Below are 18070 nucleotides of genomic sequence, written 5' to 3' on the forward strand. Positions count from 1 at the left end.
CATATAGCCTCAGTTCTAAGACAGAAATCAGTTGTAGGAGAACTGAAAAATGAAGCTGGTTAAGAGAGAAATTAATATCACACTCATTACTGGGCAACTATCCATTGATGTTCGTAGTCAGGAAGATGTTGAGGGAAATTCCAAAATCTGTTTGTCATTTCCCCAAAGTGAGCTTTCATGATGGGTTGTTGCAACACAGTGTTGTTTTTAGGAAAGCACTCTCTTCCATTACATGCTTCTCTTTCATTATAAAACAAGATCAACCTTGTATAGTTTTACCCCCGCCCCCCTCCCAAAAACAAAAAAAGTGGCTGCAATGAAAAATAATCTACTTTTCTGGTATGTTAGATTCCTCAGTTTATGGCCCACAACATCTGTTCTCAAACACTCTTGACAGACACCGCTGCATGTTTGCTGAGTTCGCTTTCTTTTTTTTTCTTTGTGTGGCTTCCTGTCCTGACGTGCTCCAGCATCCAGCTGTGGTTGGCTGCTCACTTTCACAACTTCCGTACAAACGAAAAGGCAGAACTATCAGCTGACAGTTAGTGCAGTAGGAGGCAGCGCAGATACAATAGTGAAAGTCAGTCGTGACATCTTGATGTGTCTCTAAATGTTTGTTTATTTGCTGACAGAGAAAACAGAGGAATGTTAAAAGGAAGTGGAGGAAACGGCTGGTATCTGCAAATACTCCGAAGAGGGTGGAAGAAGTTTTCTCTCTATCAAGGGTGAGAAATGGGCAGTGAGTACCAACCACTGTCTCCTGCAGAGTCATGCAGAAGTTTGTTTATAGGTACGTATTGTATCTGTGTGCTTGTCATTTCATGAGGAACATACAGTGTAGTAGACTTTGAAGTTGATTTTTTTCATACGTAATCAGTAGTTGGTCTTTGTTTTTCTGGTAACGTCCACTCTCTCTGCCATCCAGATGTTACAATACTGAGACCTCAGCCCATCTTATCAAGCATGTTTGCATATATGTTAAGTTTAATAGCTGCCTGATTTATGAAGGAGTAATATACACTCTGTCACTTCAAAACCATGCCTCATAGAAAAACTCATATATTTATCAAATTACTGTCATTTTGTTTTAAGAAAATAACCTAATAAGTACTTGTCTACTAAAATAGTCACACATAAATTGTTTCTCAATCCACTGATACATTGATTGATCTTTATAGTTTATATTTATACCAAAGTACTTTGAAGGAGCGGTGAAATTGGAAACTACTATTAAGACTTTAAATACTATATGCTAATGTATCATAAATGGCATGAAATAAAAGCCAGTTTCTACTTGTCCTATTGTTGTGTGTTGATCTTAAATAAAAATCCTGTAAGTACATCAATTACATTCTATTGCTAGTTATTTTCAAAGTATGTCTTCTTATGGACCAGAATAAACACATTCAATTAAAGGCCAAAACAAACAATTTTATTTTCATTGTTATATTTACCAATAAGCCATTTGAATAATAGGCTGTAGGTTAACGCACGCCTGCCGCTTTCAGTCACAGTAAAGTGATTTGAATCAAGTCCGTCAGACTACTGAAAACACCGTGTCATTTACCAGTTATATTTCAATACAGAGCTGTAGAGAAATATGGAGGATTGCTGGCCTCCACCCACACGTGCCTCTCTCACATTGGTAGAGGCATGATGGAAACAAATAAACAGACCTTAACCACATTCTTTGGAAATTGAAGAACTATTTGACCCATTATATTCCTCTGCTAGCTACAACAACCCTGAGGCTAACTAATGGTGCCCAAAACTACACCTTCTCTTGGGAATAGCATTTAAAATGAACACATCTCTGATGTTATTATATTAATTTACATTAAAACAGATTGTTGGAATGAATAAATCTGTGTAATATATAATATAATAAACGAGCTATCAATGTTTGAGTCTGCACTTCTGCAAAGTTGTTGCCTTAATATTTCAAGGACCTCAGTTTTACATTTCTTTTGCAGTCTGCACAAGCCCAGTCACAAATTTTTTTTTTTTTTTTTTTTTTACAAGAGAGATGCTGAATAGATATGGGCCTAGGTTCTGTATGAAATATATCCTCATACACAGATTATTATTAGATGATAAATGTACTGCAGGTGTGTAATTTAAAGCATTCATATCCTAGACGTGAATCCCAGTGCTGAAATACTGAGAAAACTCTGAGTGAATCCACCTTTGAGCGATTGTGCCTTTCTTGTTTTCTTCTTTTATATATTTAAATCTTCCAGATATGCAGTGGATAAAGAATCTGACGAGGATTTTTGAAGGTTTAGAGTTTTGAATCATGGAAAAGGTGCGCCGCAGAACGAGGCTTGTGTTCCTAATATTTTCTCTAATCTCATTTTGTGACTAGAATCGCAAATTATAAATCCAATAAATGAACAGAAAAAGAAAAGTTGAATTCACATTTAATGAGTAAAACAATAATAGCAGCTTCCATCTAGAGGTGCTCTAGGCCCGCACTTGGAAGTTGTGATGCTCGTGGTGTTAACTTACAAGTCCCCCCTCCCCCCATACCCCACCCCCTCATTGTAGCCAGATGGCTGTCACACAGGCAGTTCCTCGCCCAGACCATGCTGATTTCCCATCATTCTTTCGTTAATGAGGTCGTTAGCAATGCAACGGACAATTAAATTATCCCAATCTGGCATTTTCCTCATTTGTTCACTTTGTAATGCACCGTACAGTGTCTCAAACTCCAAATAACACTGCTCTCTTTGACTGTGTCTGCGGGGATGATGGCTTCTATCCTTGTGTCATTTTCTTTCCTGTGATTCATGTGTGTGACACTTAGCAGCAGTGAATTAAAACATCACTGACAAACGCCTGCAACTAAAGCCATTTTCACACAGTCAAGTAGCATAAACAGAGCTCTTGAAAGAGTTGTGTGGTGGTACATTCTCCTCTGTGATAACATCGTCACCCTGTATGGAAACAACGCAGCCCAGAGCTGCTGCTGCACAGAGGAAGTTTTGTTAGCTGCTAAATCGTGCAGAGAGGGCGACTTCAGCCAGTTAGTCGAGCACCCACCTTCATGTGAAATGTTGCCGAACGCTGACATGGCTGACAGTTAATTATGGGAGTCACAGATCACGCAGACATGTCAGCTCGGCTACAATTGACATGCCGCATGTTTACATCTTTGTTGTAATGTTGTTTTCTAGTTATTTTCTCAGCAGCAGTGCTGTTATTTAGCTCTAGAAGTGCCTCGGGGCTTGCGATAATGATTGTAAAAGCAGCAGAGATTTCAGGGGAGTGACATGTTAAAAAGGACTTGTGGGTATAATTGGTGAAACTGCCATCACAGTAACTTTGGAAATATTTTCGGTCAGGCTGCTGTATCACGCAGACTGCCTGTTAGCTGCACTGTCATACTCTATAGGTGTGTCTCTACGTGGATCCATTATTTTCTGCAAACTCTTCAGCACATGCCGAGTTATTTTGACAGAAAAAATTTGACACACGGTAGTATTTGGAAAGTGACTCACAGGAAGTAGTTGGCCAGGTGGTTGGTGTCAGTAACAGGGAGCTAAACAAGTGGCTGCCACACATTTATCTCCAAACATCCAATTTAGGACTAAACCAAAACAAAAAGTTGATATTATTTCTCTTTTACAACTTGTCTCGGAGATGTGCAAGTAGAGATATATGCCTGGTCAGTAATAAAATCTGCTTACACAGATTGTGATGGGTTATATTAAAAACCCACCCTTTGATTAAAAGATTTCTCCTCAGAAGATGGATTTTCACCTGAAGCAATGTGGTTCAACGAGAGGCCCAAAAGAGACAGGAGCTTCTGAGGCAGCAGTTCATCCCACATTCAGGCGAGCGCACAGATGACAGCTACCCCTCGCTGCTGTCTCTCAGTGTTTCTATGGGATGAAATCAGCAAATCTGGCTTCTAGCTACTGTCCAATATTTAGCTTCAAAGCTCCTGCTTGGGAATCATCACTGACAAAGATATTGGCAAAATTTGCTGTTAAATCAGAGATGCTGTTTGCAGCACAATGGAGCATAAAACAATGGATAAATCTTGTGGCTAACCCCAGCCTAGGGCCGGGACCACATGCTTGGCAGCTCGCACATGATGTCTTCCATTCCACTTTTATGTCCACTCCTCACTGAACCGCAACAGATCATTTTACTGCAACACATTAGGCTTTGTTTCAGCTGGGAGTTCAAAGCAGCCGTTGTAAGTTGTGAAGCCAGAAAATAATGTTTTGTTGGTAACAAATTACTAACTCCTGATCCTTCTTTACACCCTGTTAACAAACACAGTCTTGCAACACACCAGGTCACAACGCATTTTTGTGAATCCTGTTAAGATTCTATGAACCAGTCAGGAGAAACCATGAAATATCCACTGAAGACAAATGTACTAGCGTCTTAGAATTCAATGTGCGTGAATGTTTTGTCAGTGCATGAATTTTGTTAGTCATGTGATAGTGTGCCCACTTACTGGGATACGCGTTAGACATTGTCACATTTTCTAATATTTGATGGCATTAAAACCCTATTTAAAACTGGTATCAATATGTGATCTGTAACTTACCTGGATAAGAAAAAATGCATGTAAATACGAGATGTAAACCATTGACTATATAAAAGTGGATGTAGCTTACGGGTCTGAAAAAGGAGGTGGACACCACCGGGTGCCGCTAGGTGCTGGCTCCATAGACTACCATTCAACTAGTCTCATACAACTCTAAGTCAATCAAAATTTCTCTTTGGTTTTGCAAGCTAAAGTCACTCCTTCTTATTAGTTTTCTGATGGTCCATCTGAAAATAATCCCGTCATTAGTTAGAAAATAAGCTTCAAAAAGCAGTGTTTTTGAGTGCGGGTCTGTTTGGATGACAGGTTTGTGGTGCAGTCAGAATACAGCTATCGGTGGGCGGAACGTAGCATTGTCAGGTTTCCAATCAGATCCACCGCTCACTCCTCCCCAGCTCGTCCAAATATGGTCACTTCCTGCTCCCAACCATTCGGGATTAGCAAAATGCCGCCGGCCAAAATCCAAACTGGAGGCTTCATAAACCACAAACCAATCAGTGACGTCACTGTTGGTTGCCGCTTATTGTAAACTCAGAAACCACTGGATCAGTTCCAAAAGGTCATGTAACTCAGCCTCTTCCTGCTAAACCATGCAAGCTCAATAAAATCAAAGCTAGCAGCAGTAAAGATAGCTCGGCAGTAGGAAAATAGAACTATCACCTTGCGGTTGGATGCTAACCCCAACCAGTCAAGTTGCAGTTTACGTCCACATCTGTCCAGACTCATGTATGTTGTGAAGACTATGAAGGAATCCTATGTGTTCTCATGCTCGGCCAATAAAGTTGATTACGTTTTAAATGTGGATGTTGCTGAAGAGAAGCGACAAATTCTTCAACCCAACGGCACAGAAGATCTAAACGGTCACCATCGTTTTAAGGTGGACACCCAAGATTAGTGTCACCAATTCAGTATTTGACCAAAAGTGAAGTATGTGGTCACAATTGTCCCTCCTGTTCATGAGTGCTGGTGTTGAGGAATGGCCACAAAAGGGTTTTTGCAGAACATTTTGATGTCACAGTGAAATTAATATTTTGGATATATAATGTCATCACTTCACCATTTTATCCTGTTAAACATTTGTGTGAAATGTTTTCATGATTAAGAGTATTAATTTTGGAGTTGTGGCAATATACATGTTTTGTTATGTCACAGTGACCTTTGACCTTTGGCAACCAAAATCAAATGCATTCTTGAGTCCGTGTGAGTTTTTGTGCCACATCTGAAGAAATTCCCTCGTGGCTTTCCTGAGATAATGCAGTAGAGGATGGACTTGAGGTCACCTTTGATCTCTGGACATTGACTGCATCTGACTGATAAGTCAATGGGTACAGTAAAACTACCTTGTAAAACTTTATCTTTCGGTTTTTCTCAACAGTAACAGGGGCAGCACTGTAATTGACTTGACTCATGGCATCTCTACAGACAACTTTGGTCTGAGGTAACAAAATGGCCAAATAAAAACAAACAGATCCATATCCAGCTCTTGTTCTGGGCGTAAACCAAATTATTGCGCTGTTAGCAATGGTCCAAATTAATCAAATCATGAGCAAGACTCTAGTGGTCAGAAATAATTCATTAAAAAGAAAATATAATTTTATTTTTTCCTGCACGGCGCTGTGTTTATTGTCATGTCAGTTGCTACAATTACCTTTAAAGCCCTGATTCACTTTGCCACATTTCCACTGAGATCAGAATACATGTCTAATCCTCAAGGGAGCTGTACAGTGTGTTGACTGCTGCAATAAGAAATACGTAACAGCATTGATGGGAGAATATTTGATATGAATCTTAACGCAAATCAGGGATTAGCCTTTGATGCCATGTGAAACCATTCATAACCTCTATCTTCTCTTCTTCTTCTGCAGAGACATCCGAGTGCTTTATATGCAGGGACGGTGAACTTCAAGCCAGCGACCCACTAAGGAATTTCTGTGACTGCAAGAATTTACTTGCCCATCACGTGTGTCTATCCACATGGATCCAGAGGGTAAGAACGACTTTTCCATGACTTGATATTTTGAATTTCAGTCTGGCTGTTTTTCCTCATCAGCCATTTGTCGAAATGGGAAACGTCCTTGTTGGGTTTCTAAGAGTGAATAAATTTGTTTGCCGTGTGAGCATTCCTTATTGAGACAAAACATTACTGCCTAATGAGCTACCTTTCAAATAGCAATCCCAATTAGTTTTAATGAGGGTTGCTAAAAGTGATAACACGTCATTGTTATACAGTTGAAACACAGAGGCTAAGACAGTGAGAAGTGCCTCATAATGGACTGGCAGAAATCCAGGAAGCCATCATACACCTGACACCGGTCACCGACTGCAGAACAGATCATTAACATCCTCAAATCAGCAGTTGTACAGCGGTCAGTGACGTGTTGTTTTTGTGCTGCTCCTCCCAAAAGATCACCTTACACTCTTCTCAGTTGATGAAATGTACGTTTCTGTGGGTGGCATACATCTCTCTTTCTCTTCGGTCATGGTGCTTATTGCTGCTCATGCTAATTACTCTTCCACCATGAATTCCCAACAAACTGCTGCTGCTGCTGCTGCCAGAACTGAATTGCCAGAGTGTATAATTACCAATGTGTACCAAGTATTTCTCCAGAAATGAAAGGGAAAAGCTAAAAAGTGAGTGAAGAGGTGTGTTGATGTGAAAATGCAAATTTAGCGGCTGACTTTAACACCTGAGCTGCAGTCTTCCACAAAAGTAATAAAGCTCTTCTGTACGCGCATGAGTTTTTATGTCACACGGCATGCAAGCGCACTTGTTACTTTGTTTGGATAGATATCCTGATGAACTGTTCATGTTACATGATGTTACACAGTTTAACTGCCTTACATGGGGTTCATTCATAATGACTCTACAAATAATGGCCGTGAGATCTGAGCATCATACAGTAGTTTTTTTTAAAAGAGCAAAGGATCAAATAACTGTGTGTAATGTGAAATGGGTAGCTTGGAGAAAACTCTGCTGTCCCCCCTCAACTCTTTGGAGCTTTTTAGCCTCCTTTAGCAGTTTCACTTCAGTGCTTCACCCCTCATATCAGTGCATCAGTAGCAGCCACCAGTTGGGGAATATTGTGAAGCTTTGTGCCGCTAAAGAGTTAAATATTTCCCCTAAAGTTGGTGGAGACCAAAACAGATAATTATCATCACGATTTAAATTTTCAGGACTTAGAATCATGATTGAAGCTGAATAAATGAATCGTTTACTGAGGTCATGAAATGAAGTTATTCAGAAACATTGTACTTTTATATACTTCCCAGCACGTACTTCATTGAGGTTCAAATTCTCCAGAAATTCTTATATTATTTTTTCAAGAGAAAAAGTCACATGATGGCAGCCGCTGTGTGTTTTTTGATGCGCGATGTGACTCAGAGGAGTCAGATGGTCAGATATGGAAGGTTTTTTTTAATTTGGACACTTCCCTTTCTCATGAAATGTATTTCATTCAAATTAAGGAACTACATTATGTGTTTTATTGAGAACTGGTGATTAGAATAGCAAAAGCTGTCATGACACAATGAAAGAGGAATTAAACCTCATTCGCAAGCTAATCATTTAATGTGGGTACAGCAAACAGATTTTACAGTTACTGCCACTCAGACTAAATTAACACAAGTGACAATTCTAATTTATATGAACTCAAAATTTTGCTGAAGTTTGTTGCCTTCAAATTTCAGGTTTTCTCAAGTTTTTCCTTTTTACATTGGGCTCCAGTTTAGAAAATCTACTGAGATAAAAGCGTGTGTTGCAAACTGTAGTCACGGAGTTTCAAAATATGGACAGTTACCTTGCAGGATGGAGAAACTATCAAGTTGCATGATTGGAAATGTAGGCTCCACTGTTTGTGGAAGCCATTTCCCAGGACTTGAAGTCAGAACATGTCCAAATCTGCAGTACATACTCCGACCATACGAGTGCTGCTCTGAGTAAAAAGCCACAGAGCAGATCAACTGAAAATTCATTTCATCTGTGTCACTAATGCACTTTTGGAAAGTACCAGATCTGTGCCTCTGGTTGCTGCCTGATTTAATGTGAGGTATAAACAAATCTCAGCTCTGTATAATCACATCTGTATCATAACATACAGTATCTGTAAGTAGCTGCGCTGTACACCAGTCATTGTACATTAATCAAGGAGAAAATGTGTCTGCTTTTGTGCTGTCCATTCATGTGAGCTTTGGGTCTCTTTGGATACTCCACAAGTGGTAGACAACATGCTACAGCAGACCTTTCATCTGCACCACCCAGCTGTCAGAGTGAAGAGCCACTTCCATTAAGTGTGTGTCTTCCCACTATACAATTATATACAGACACACACACAGGCTCATCAAACAGGCACACACACACACACACACACACACACACACACACACACACACACACACACACACACACACACACACACACACACACACACACACACACACACACACACACACACACACACACACTCAAACACAGAACCCCGCTCTCAGCTGAGTGTGTGCTGAAGCTGGCAGACTACTTTAGTTGTGTGTGTGTGTGTGTGTGTGTGTGTGTGTGTGTGTGTGTGTGTGTGTGTGTGTGTGTGTGTGTGTGTGTGTGTGTGTGTGTGTGTGTGTGTGTGTGTGTGTGTGTGTGTGTGTGTGAGAGAGAGAGAGAGAAGGCAACCTTTTAGAGTGCTCAGGGTAGGCAGCCCCTTTCCCTTTTACAGAACAGAAATCAGCAATTGACCTGTCACTTTTGCTCTGATAGCCATCTCTGGAAAGCAGGTCATGCACATATGTCTAAAGTGCCTCTTAACCGCATTTTATGAAGCCAGAAAATGTAATCCAATAATGATTTGACTTGCGAGAGAGCCAGCCAGCTGGGAGTGATAGCATGCACCGTTACCACTCCTAAAAACAGCTTGAACAAAAAACAAAAGGGCAAATTCCAGGTCCTTATTTAGTTTCAGTCACAACAGTATCACGCAGATGTTGTCACTAAAGAGCCGGCATGCTGAATTCAAACACAGCAAAACAGAGCTGGCATTCATTTCAACTGTTGATACATACTTCAGCATGTTTGCAGCAGAGGACGATTTGAATGATTATCTTCTGCAGTGAGGCAAACCATACGCTATCTTTTTTTAGACTGCCTCATTTGCCACCCTCCTCCCTTCCTTGTTCAGGTTCCCAAAGACAAATAGCATGGCACAAAACTAATTAGTAACCAGGAACTAGTTAGGAGATGCCCTTTGAAAAACATGTCCTGAGGCAGGATTTAAATATAGGGACAGAGTCAGTGACTGAGTGTGCCTGGGAGATCCCGGCCTCCAGGCGAGGCAGCACTTTGACCCTTGACCCTCATTATAGGCAGTGCATTCCTAGAGGGGTGAAACCCCTCTCAGCACTAAGTACAAGGGCATGGGAGGACTGTATGGCTCGTACCAGCCAGCCGAGCATGGCCTGGTGTGCCTCACTGCCCGGCCCACCGAAGGCTTGAGAAAATACAGGACGCCAGTGTGCACCATTACTTTCCAAAAGGTTTTGGGACCCCCACAGATAAATATATATGTTTTTTTTTTTTTTGTTTGTTTTTTTCATAGACATGTGGTTTCTTTCTATTGAGGTTAATAAGAAGAGTATTCTGCAAACAAAAAAAATACATTTGGAATTTGTAATCCTCTGAAATGAACCACAAGAAGTGATGGCGAAGAGCTAAATATAGCATTGATTCAGTGGATAGAGTGTGTGTGAAGAAAGTGTGAAGAGTTGAAAAACATAATGAGATGAACACAAGATGAGTTCAAACGTTGACATGCATTAGATAGGTTTCTCATATGTGATAAATGAGTTTGTGTGCATGCATAGGTTTCCTTTTAATTGCGAGTATAAGCCTCTTCTGTTCCTCAGCCTCTCTCTCTTATTGGCTGATAATTCTCATCATTGCAAACAGACCTGGTTTACATTCATTAGCCCAACACTCACAGCAATCAGGCCACACTGCTTGGGGCAATGGTCCTCTTTATAAAATCACATTGCCTAATAGCAGTGTTCTATAATTATATGCCATTAACATCTAACAAAATGTGCTCCTACATGCCATGCATATTAGCAGTGGATTTGTGGTTTGTGTTTGTACAAATGCTTTTCTCGCTATTAACATTATTTTTCTTTCATGTGTACTTCTGTCATCTGAAGTGGTTCATTTATTGTGTGCATTAGAAAACATCCAGATATATATGTCTAAATATTAATTACTGCAACTACCGAGGCCCTGAGGTGCAAACAGAATATAAAACAACAACAGTATTGTGTTGTGTGGAATGTTGTGCTTTTATTGTTGTGTTTTGAAAACCATTGTGTTTTCAGTTTTTTGTTGTTTTTCCTTTTTTTAAATGTTGCTGTTTTCTGTTTTGTATGTTTTTTTAAATGCTGTGTTCTTTGTTTAGTTGTGTTTTGTTTTGTTTTTGAACTGTTTTTCTGATTTGTATTTGTTGTATTATATTTTGTTGATTCAACTGCTTTCTTTGTGTTTTTGTGAATTGTTGTGTTTTCTGTTGCGTTATATTTTTGCCTTGTTATGGTTTTCTGTTTTGTTGTTATTTGTTTAGTTTTATTTTTCTAAAATGTTGACCCCACCTGTCATCAAATCCAACCTCTGTACTATACATAAGGAATATTATCCATAATGCACCTTTGGGTTAAAAAATACTATACCATTTCCCAAACAAACATAGTTTATTGATTAAAACACAAACAAATGATTTGTCGTCCGTGTCATTGTGCAGCAAGTCCAGCTGCAATTTTGATGGCTCATTCTCACTGAATTACTTTTAAATTTTGTTTCTTTCCAGGGAAGTGGGAGTGAAAACCGGCTGTGTTGCATCATCTGCGAGGCCAAGGTAAGTGTATTGATGTGTGTGTGTTTTGAGAAGGGGAGAAATATACAAATTCAATGAAATATTTGATGACGTCTCATTCTTTTAATCTTTACTGTGTGAAATGCAGGTAGTGGGCATTTAAGCAAACACCATTTAAGCCATTAAACAGTGTCTGCATCTCACAAAACAGATTCAAACAGAGCAGATCCATAATACTAATGAGCAATCAGGTCTTTGTTTTGCTCTGTGATTTAGCTGATTTACCAGCAGTTGTGTTGCTTATGAGCTGTAAGCTGTCTTATATTCCTTATTATTGCAGCAGAGCACTCGCTGCAGAAAAGCAGGGTGAAGCCTAACAATATTTGGCAAAGGATACAAGCCATGTAATGACAAAATCTGTATTCATTTCATGAGCAGAAATTAATCATGCTTTCCTGTGTTACATTCCTCATGCAAATTTTCTGTCAACACATTGTGTCTGCTGTTTGTGAGTTTATTCGTATGAAATGGTGGAGCTGATGTGTCATCACAGATGGGGTTGCATGCTGGATAAGGTGGCTGCATTACTAACCATCTCAGATTAGGAAGTATGCTGTTGATGTGTTGTATGTATTCATGCTTGCGCCGTGGGTCAAAGCATCACAAGCTGGCTACTGAGTGTTTTATTCATTGTTTGCTCTACAGCAGCGGGTTAGCTCTCTCTCTCTCTCTCTCTCTCTCTCTCTCTCTCTCTCTCTCTCTCTCTCTCTGTGTGTGTGTGTGTGTGTGTGTGTGTGTGTGTGTGTGTGTGTGTGTGTGTGTGTGGGAGGGATCCAGTCTGCAGAAGAAAATGTCACAGTAACTTTGACAACGACCTTTCAAGAGTTTAAGATATTTTAAACATGAAATCATGTGTGTGCAAGCACACACACACACACACACACACACACACACACACACACACACACACACACACACACACACACACACACACACACACACACACACACACACACACACACAAATCCGCACACAGCTTCCCACTGCAATGTAAGTATAATGAAACGTTTGGTCTGACAGGAATTCTCTAGTGATTTTTGTTATTCATCCAGGAATGTCTGTTAGTTTCCACGTGGGGTCAAAAGAAAAATCAAGTGTGATGTTGTTTTCTGTTCCAGAAGAAACACACGTCTGCCAACAGGGTGATGAGTAGGATTTTAAGGCCCAAGCGGACCAACACATTATATTCTCCTTGACATGGCTGTGTGACTGATATAATCCCCTAAGATCCAGTTCAAATTGTCCAAAAGCGAAGCCAAAATATCACAGAAAGGGGTGTTGCCACCTTGTGCTAATGACGCGGTTTGCAAGCAGCATGTGCACAGTAGTGATCTCGGGGTGGAGCCGTGGTTTTAAGGTCCTGCCTCCACCTGCTGCTTGTTTGTCTCGGACCGTTGTGGACACTTGCTGTAGTCTTGTCATTTTCTAGATAAAGAATAATTAGGGACTGCAAGCTACCTAGCTACATATCATATCTTTTTTGACAATATGTTGGCTGTGTTCCCAGCTTGCTAACTAAGTTGGCCTTCAAATATAAACTTGAGTTACCAAAAAATGTAGCGTTTCCTCAGAATATCAGTTACCACAGTTTATCGTATACCTCTGCTGTTTGATACAGACAACAATTAATGCCATGGTTAAGAAAATAAACAGTCGTATGAGTCATAGTACAACCTGGCCACCAGGGGGCACATGTTGGCATGAGTTCGGGAGCTGTCATGTCGTGCTCCTTTTCTTTTATGACATTTCGACACGTCAGTCATTGTCAGCTCATGCTGTGGCCATCTCTATCTTGCTAGTTCGGAGCGCTTAGGAGCCAGAAGTGACCACATTTGAATGAGTTGGGAAGGAGCGATTGACTCAATCTGATTGGAAACCCGACGACTTGCCCCACCCACTGATAGCGGAAACCTGACTGGACCACAGGCCGGTCAATCAAACAGGCACGCCCCCAAAAACACAGCTTTTTGAGGCTTATTTTCTTATTAATGACTGGGTTATTTTCAGATGGATCGCCAGAAAAATAATAAGACAGAGTGACTTTAGCTAAAAACATTAAGTGAATTAGTGGAAAAAAATGATTGAGTTTGTATTTCCTGACACACGGGAATATAAACGTGATATATAAATATATATATATATATATTTATTATTTATAATAAATATATATATATATAAATATATATATATATTTATATAAATAAATATATATATATATATATTTAAATATATATATATATATTTATAATAAATATTAAATATTAAATTTAATATTTATAAATATTTATATATATATATTTATATATATATATATATATATAAATATAAACGGGAGTCTGTGAAGGCATTTTGGAGTCAACCTCTAGTGGCTGTCAGTGGTATTGCAGCTTAAGGCGACTTGCACATTTGATCCCATTCACAGCCCATCCTCACTTACTTACCCGGTGTTTCCTCACTTTTCTACCCCGTAATCTATATTTAAACAACCTCAATAAGCAGATTGTCTGATTATAAAATAGTACGAATTATTGTGTTAACGTGATGCAGGTTGCAATGGCACCGTCCATTGGCCCAGCCGAGTTCTTTAGACAAGTTATACAAGCCGTGAGCTGTCAAGCTAACCTGCAGACTCTCATCTCACTGTAATAATGCAAGACAGTGTTGGTTAAACGGAGGCCATTTTCATTGTTTTTCTGTTTCCCTGACAGTATTTGGCTGCAGGCAAACACATTTTAGAGGTGTTACAACCATCTTTGCTCTTATTTTAGCTACGAGGGGACATTTCTTGCACTTTTGCAGCATCTCCAACTGACTGTTGCACTTGTCGTCTTCTATTGTACCGATGGCATTGTCATCAATAATTGATACTGAGCAGTAAGTGTCTGAGAGACGTCCCACTGAGAGACCAAGCAGCCGTGAACACGGGTTAGTGGCAGGACTGGTGAATGCTGTGAGTGGCAGCTGTGGCAGTTTGAGAACATTTTTTGTTCTACTGTATGAACTCTTCGACAGTAAGTTAATGCATCAGTGTAATAACATTTTAATGTCTGCAGTGGCACGGCCATTTCATATTTGTCCAAAGAGAGATGTATATGTAGATCAGCAATGACTCTAATGATAGTAATAATCATTTGGTGCTGTTCTGCTATCACTCTGAAATGCATCACTGCAATCACCCCTGGTTAACATTAAGAGGCTTTTGCCATTAAGTCTTTGAGCAAGCAGTGCTCATCATGACCTCAGATTCAATGTGCCAGTTCCTTTTCTATCTTGTTTTTATTTTTGAAACCGCTTTTTCTTCTATGTTGTTTTCCCTTTTTGCCACAGTGTCTCAAATGTGGGCCATTTGTATGAGTTATGCTAATTTGTTGGGGCAATGAATGCATTAATTTCATTAGCACATGGCCTCAAAGCAATAATTACCAGAGTAGGTGTGTCAGAAGCAATCATGTTAAAATTTGCCAGTTAATTATTAAGATTTTGTTCTGAGGGACCTGGATTTGACATGAGTCGCCGAGGGAAAAAAAAAAAGAGAGGAGAAAGTTAATGCATTCCAGTGGCCGAGGCTAGGTGCTTGTTGTTCAACATAGTGGGGGTGGCTGCGGCATTGTGGGCCTACTGGCACGATTTTTGCATGTTGACAGCTCACATTCTGGACTAATTACCACAAACAGCAGAGGGCTAGCTGGTGCTCGGTCAATCCAGGAGGGTGTAATTATATAGAAAAAAAGAAGGTCCAGAGCCGTCTAATGGCCCCTGCTCCTTTTAATTGGAGTCCGATGGAGAAGACATTGGTGGGGACTTGTGAAGGAGCTCTCTGCCTCGGTTGTAAACGAGGTCAGAAGGAGAGACTGTTGGTCTAATGAGGCACTTTTAACAAAAAATAACAGCCGTTTAATTTATATTTCATTTTTTATTTTATTTTTTCTACATTTTCTTTATTTGAATGTGCACTCTTCAGTGTGGTGCTGCTTCACTTTGACAGTAGTTGTTTGTTAATAACTTGATAATGTGGCAGTCATAAATCAGTATCCGAGGTTCAAGCAGGTTGAGTTTTGGATGAACTTTGATTGTGCTGATTATGACAGAAAACATATTGTCAGCGTGTCTGTGAAGATTGTCAGTCATCCAGGTCATGGTCAGTCAGTTCAGAACTGAAGAAGCTTTTCAGATGAAAAACTCATTTCTGTTTTTACTCTTTTGTTCTGCTTCTTTGTTTGTTTCTCTTCCTGCCTGTCTTTGTCCTTCTCTCTATCTGTTTTGTCTGTATGTCTGTCTATCTCTCTTTCCCTTCCTGCCTGTCTCTCTGTCTGTCTGTCTCTCTGTTTGTCTGTCTATCTGCCTGTCTTTCTACAAACTAAATGAAGAAATGTGAAATACAGAAACAAAATGTAGAAATACAGAAATAGCCCAAACACAAGTTGGTGTATCCAAATATAAAATAAATTCAAGCTATTTTAATCATGTCCTTTTGATAACCAATTTATTAGTATTTATTTATCTATTTAATAATTTACTTTTTTTTGTTTTTGTCCCCCATAATGATCAAAAGCATCTGCCAAAACATTAAATGAAATATAAATGAAAAGAGTGGGAAAAATTGTAGTCAGCTTTTTTTACAACAAAACTTAATTTCTTACTCTTATTTTATATGGAGTCTGAATTGTATTCTTGAGTGCCCATTGTGTGATTTAAATATGTCAGAAATTAATGGTATAGCTCAGATGAACTTGTCTTCAAAAACAATGGACACTGAAAGTCTTATAGGGAGAAATCAGTCCAGTTAGAGGAACATGGGACCTGACAGCTCAGTTTATACATCACATTCATATAAATCTTCAACACTAAATTTTGCACCTTTTTGCAAACCTTCCACCCCCCATGTCTCTCAAGTGTCTCCTTAAAGGTGCAAGCATTTACCCCCCCCCTCCCCGCCCCTTTAAAAAAATGTTAATCGTCACTTGATTTTATATGGAAAGCAGATTATCCTTTGATTTTGATGAATGCAGCAGCTGCCAGACACTTCATTTGACTAAAAGCAGGACATTCAGCCGAGGCCTCTCATATGTCACTAAGCCTCTGTCAGGACAGTACTGTGACAGGAGATGACACATGAAAGGAATTCCTCCTCGTGGCTTTCCCAGGACAATGGAACATGGCCTTGAGGTATGTGTGTGTGTGTGTGTGTGTGTGTGTGTGTGTGTGTGTGTGTGTGTGTGTGTGTGTGTGTGTGTGTGTGTGTGTGTGTGTGTGTGTGTGTGTGTGTGTGTGTGTGTGTGTGTAGGCACATGTACACACACATGCTGCTTAGTCGCGAACCACTTCAGCAGGAGAATGGGCACACACCAGCAGACAGCTGTTTGCTCTGTATATCTCTTCAAACAGACACCTTCTTTTCTTTCCTTCTTTAATTCCAATTAATGTCTTGAATTGTACTTCATGACACTTCAACAGGAGCATAAAGTGTTTGTTTGAATATAACCTATAATGATACTCTGGGTGAGTGTTTCCCATCATAGCAGGTGACTGACACTTGAAAGCCACCGTTGCTTTCAAGGTAATGATGGGAAAAGATTGCCATGTTTACGACCTTTCGTGTTTACGTCATCAGACAAATCAAGATGGCAGCTGCCAGTCTTCTCGTGCTGCTGGTTCTCACTCACACTGAAGATTCCCGCTTTTCTGATCCAACAAACACCAACACAACAAAAGAGGAAGACAAAGCGTTAGCGTGCAGTTTTTCAAAGAACATCACATAGCAGGCAAATTGCTTGCTCAAAACCCTGTTAATGACCACTATGAAGGAGTGAAGTGTAAACAAAAGGGTAATGGGATTGAGTTATGCATCTGATGGTGAGTTGGATATGTTATAAATGTTTGCTTGTCCAATACCGCACCACAACTATGACTTTAGTGTCTTACCTTTAACAAAAATCCATGTTTTTACAGCAACTCTCAAACTCAGTGTTGGTTATCAACTGTTGGCGAATTAAGACTCTTTAGTCTCGATACAACATGCTGTATTTGGGAGAAGTTAAGTTCGTATTTTACCTAGAAAACGTAAGCAGGAAAGTGAAGTTGGCTAGTGTCCATTTGAAATGTGGGAGCTGGTTGGCCATGCTAATATGTCCACTGATTCCCATGAGAATGTTAAATTGAAACCTCCCAAGTTATGAGCTCCAGCACAGTCAGTGTTGTGGCTTTCTATCGTTCACTGCCTCTTTTCCATGAGTCCAATAAAAAAGCAACACTGTCAAAACTCACAGCTGCTGGACTTCCTGTTGGCTCAGTGATGACATGGAGTAATGCAACGTTCAGGAGTGCTCAGACACAGATGGGCTAACCAACAGATTTGACTATAGAGACAAAGTGACACCAAAACTTTGTGTCTCTTCCACAAATAACTAAACGTCATTCAAAATCCCAAATGGCAGTTGTAGAAGAGGCTAAGAACGGCAAAATAAAGATTTAAAACAGAACTTTTCTTGACGTTATGTTGCATGTTTTGGTTGATGTCTTGATAATGAATGGTCACTATTTGATTCTAATATTGTTATTTATTCTGTATTTATGATTGTAGCCGTCTTCAGCAATCATTTCCCATACGCAG

At 39.8% G+C, this 18070-nt stretch overlaps 1 protein-coding gene across 1 annotated transcript in view; it reads left to right on the plus strand.

Annotated features, from left to right (window-relative positions):
• Positions 1-637: 637 nt before the first annotated feature.
• The window catches only part of LOC138624093 (uncharacterized), an 87790-nt gene continuing 70357 nt past the window's right edge, over positions 638-18070 (plus strand). The window contains exons 1-3 of the mRNA XM_069703997.1: positions 638-790; positions 6430-6551; positions 11395-11442. Coding sequence (XP_069560098.1) covers positions 733-790; positions 6430-6551; positions 11395-11442 — 228 coding nt within the window. The 5' untranslated portion in view covers positions 638-732. The remainder of the gene's footprint in view (positions 791-6429; positions 6552-11394; positions 11443-18070) is intronic.

This window comes from Brachyistius frenatus, unplaced genomic scaffold, assembly GCF_029030835.1.
Source record: "Brachyistius frenatus isolate BFR_SWC_R1_liver_20210118 unplaced genomic scaffold, ASM2903083v1 Contig_49, whole genome shotgun sequence".
NCBI lineage: Eukaryota > Metazoa > Chordata > Actinopteri > Embiotocidae > Brachyistius > Brachyistius frenatus.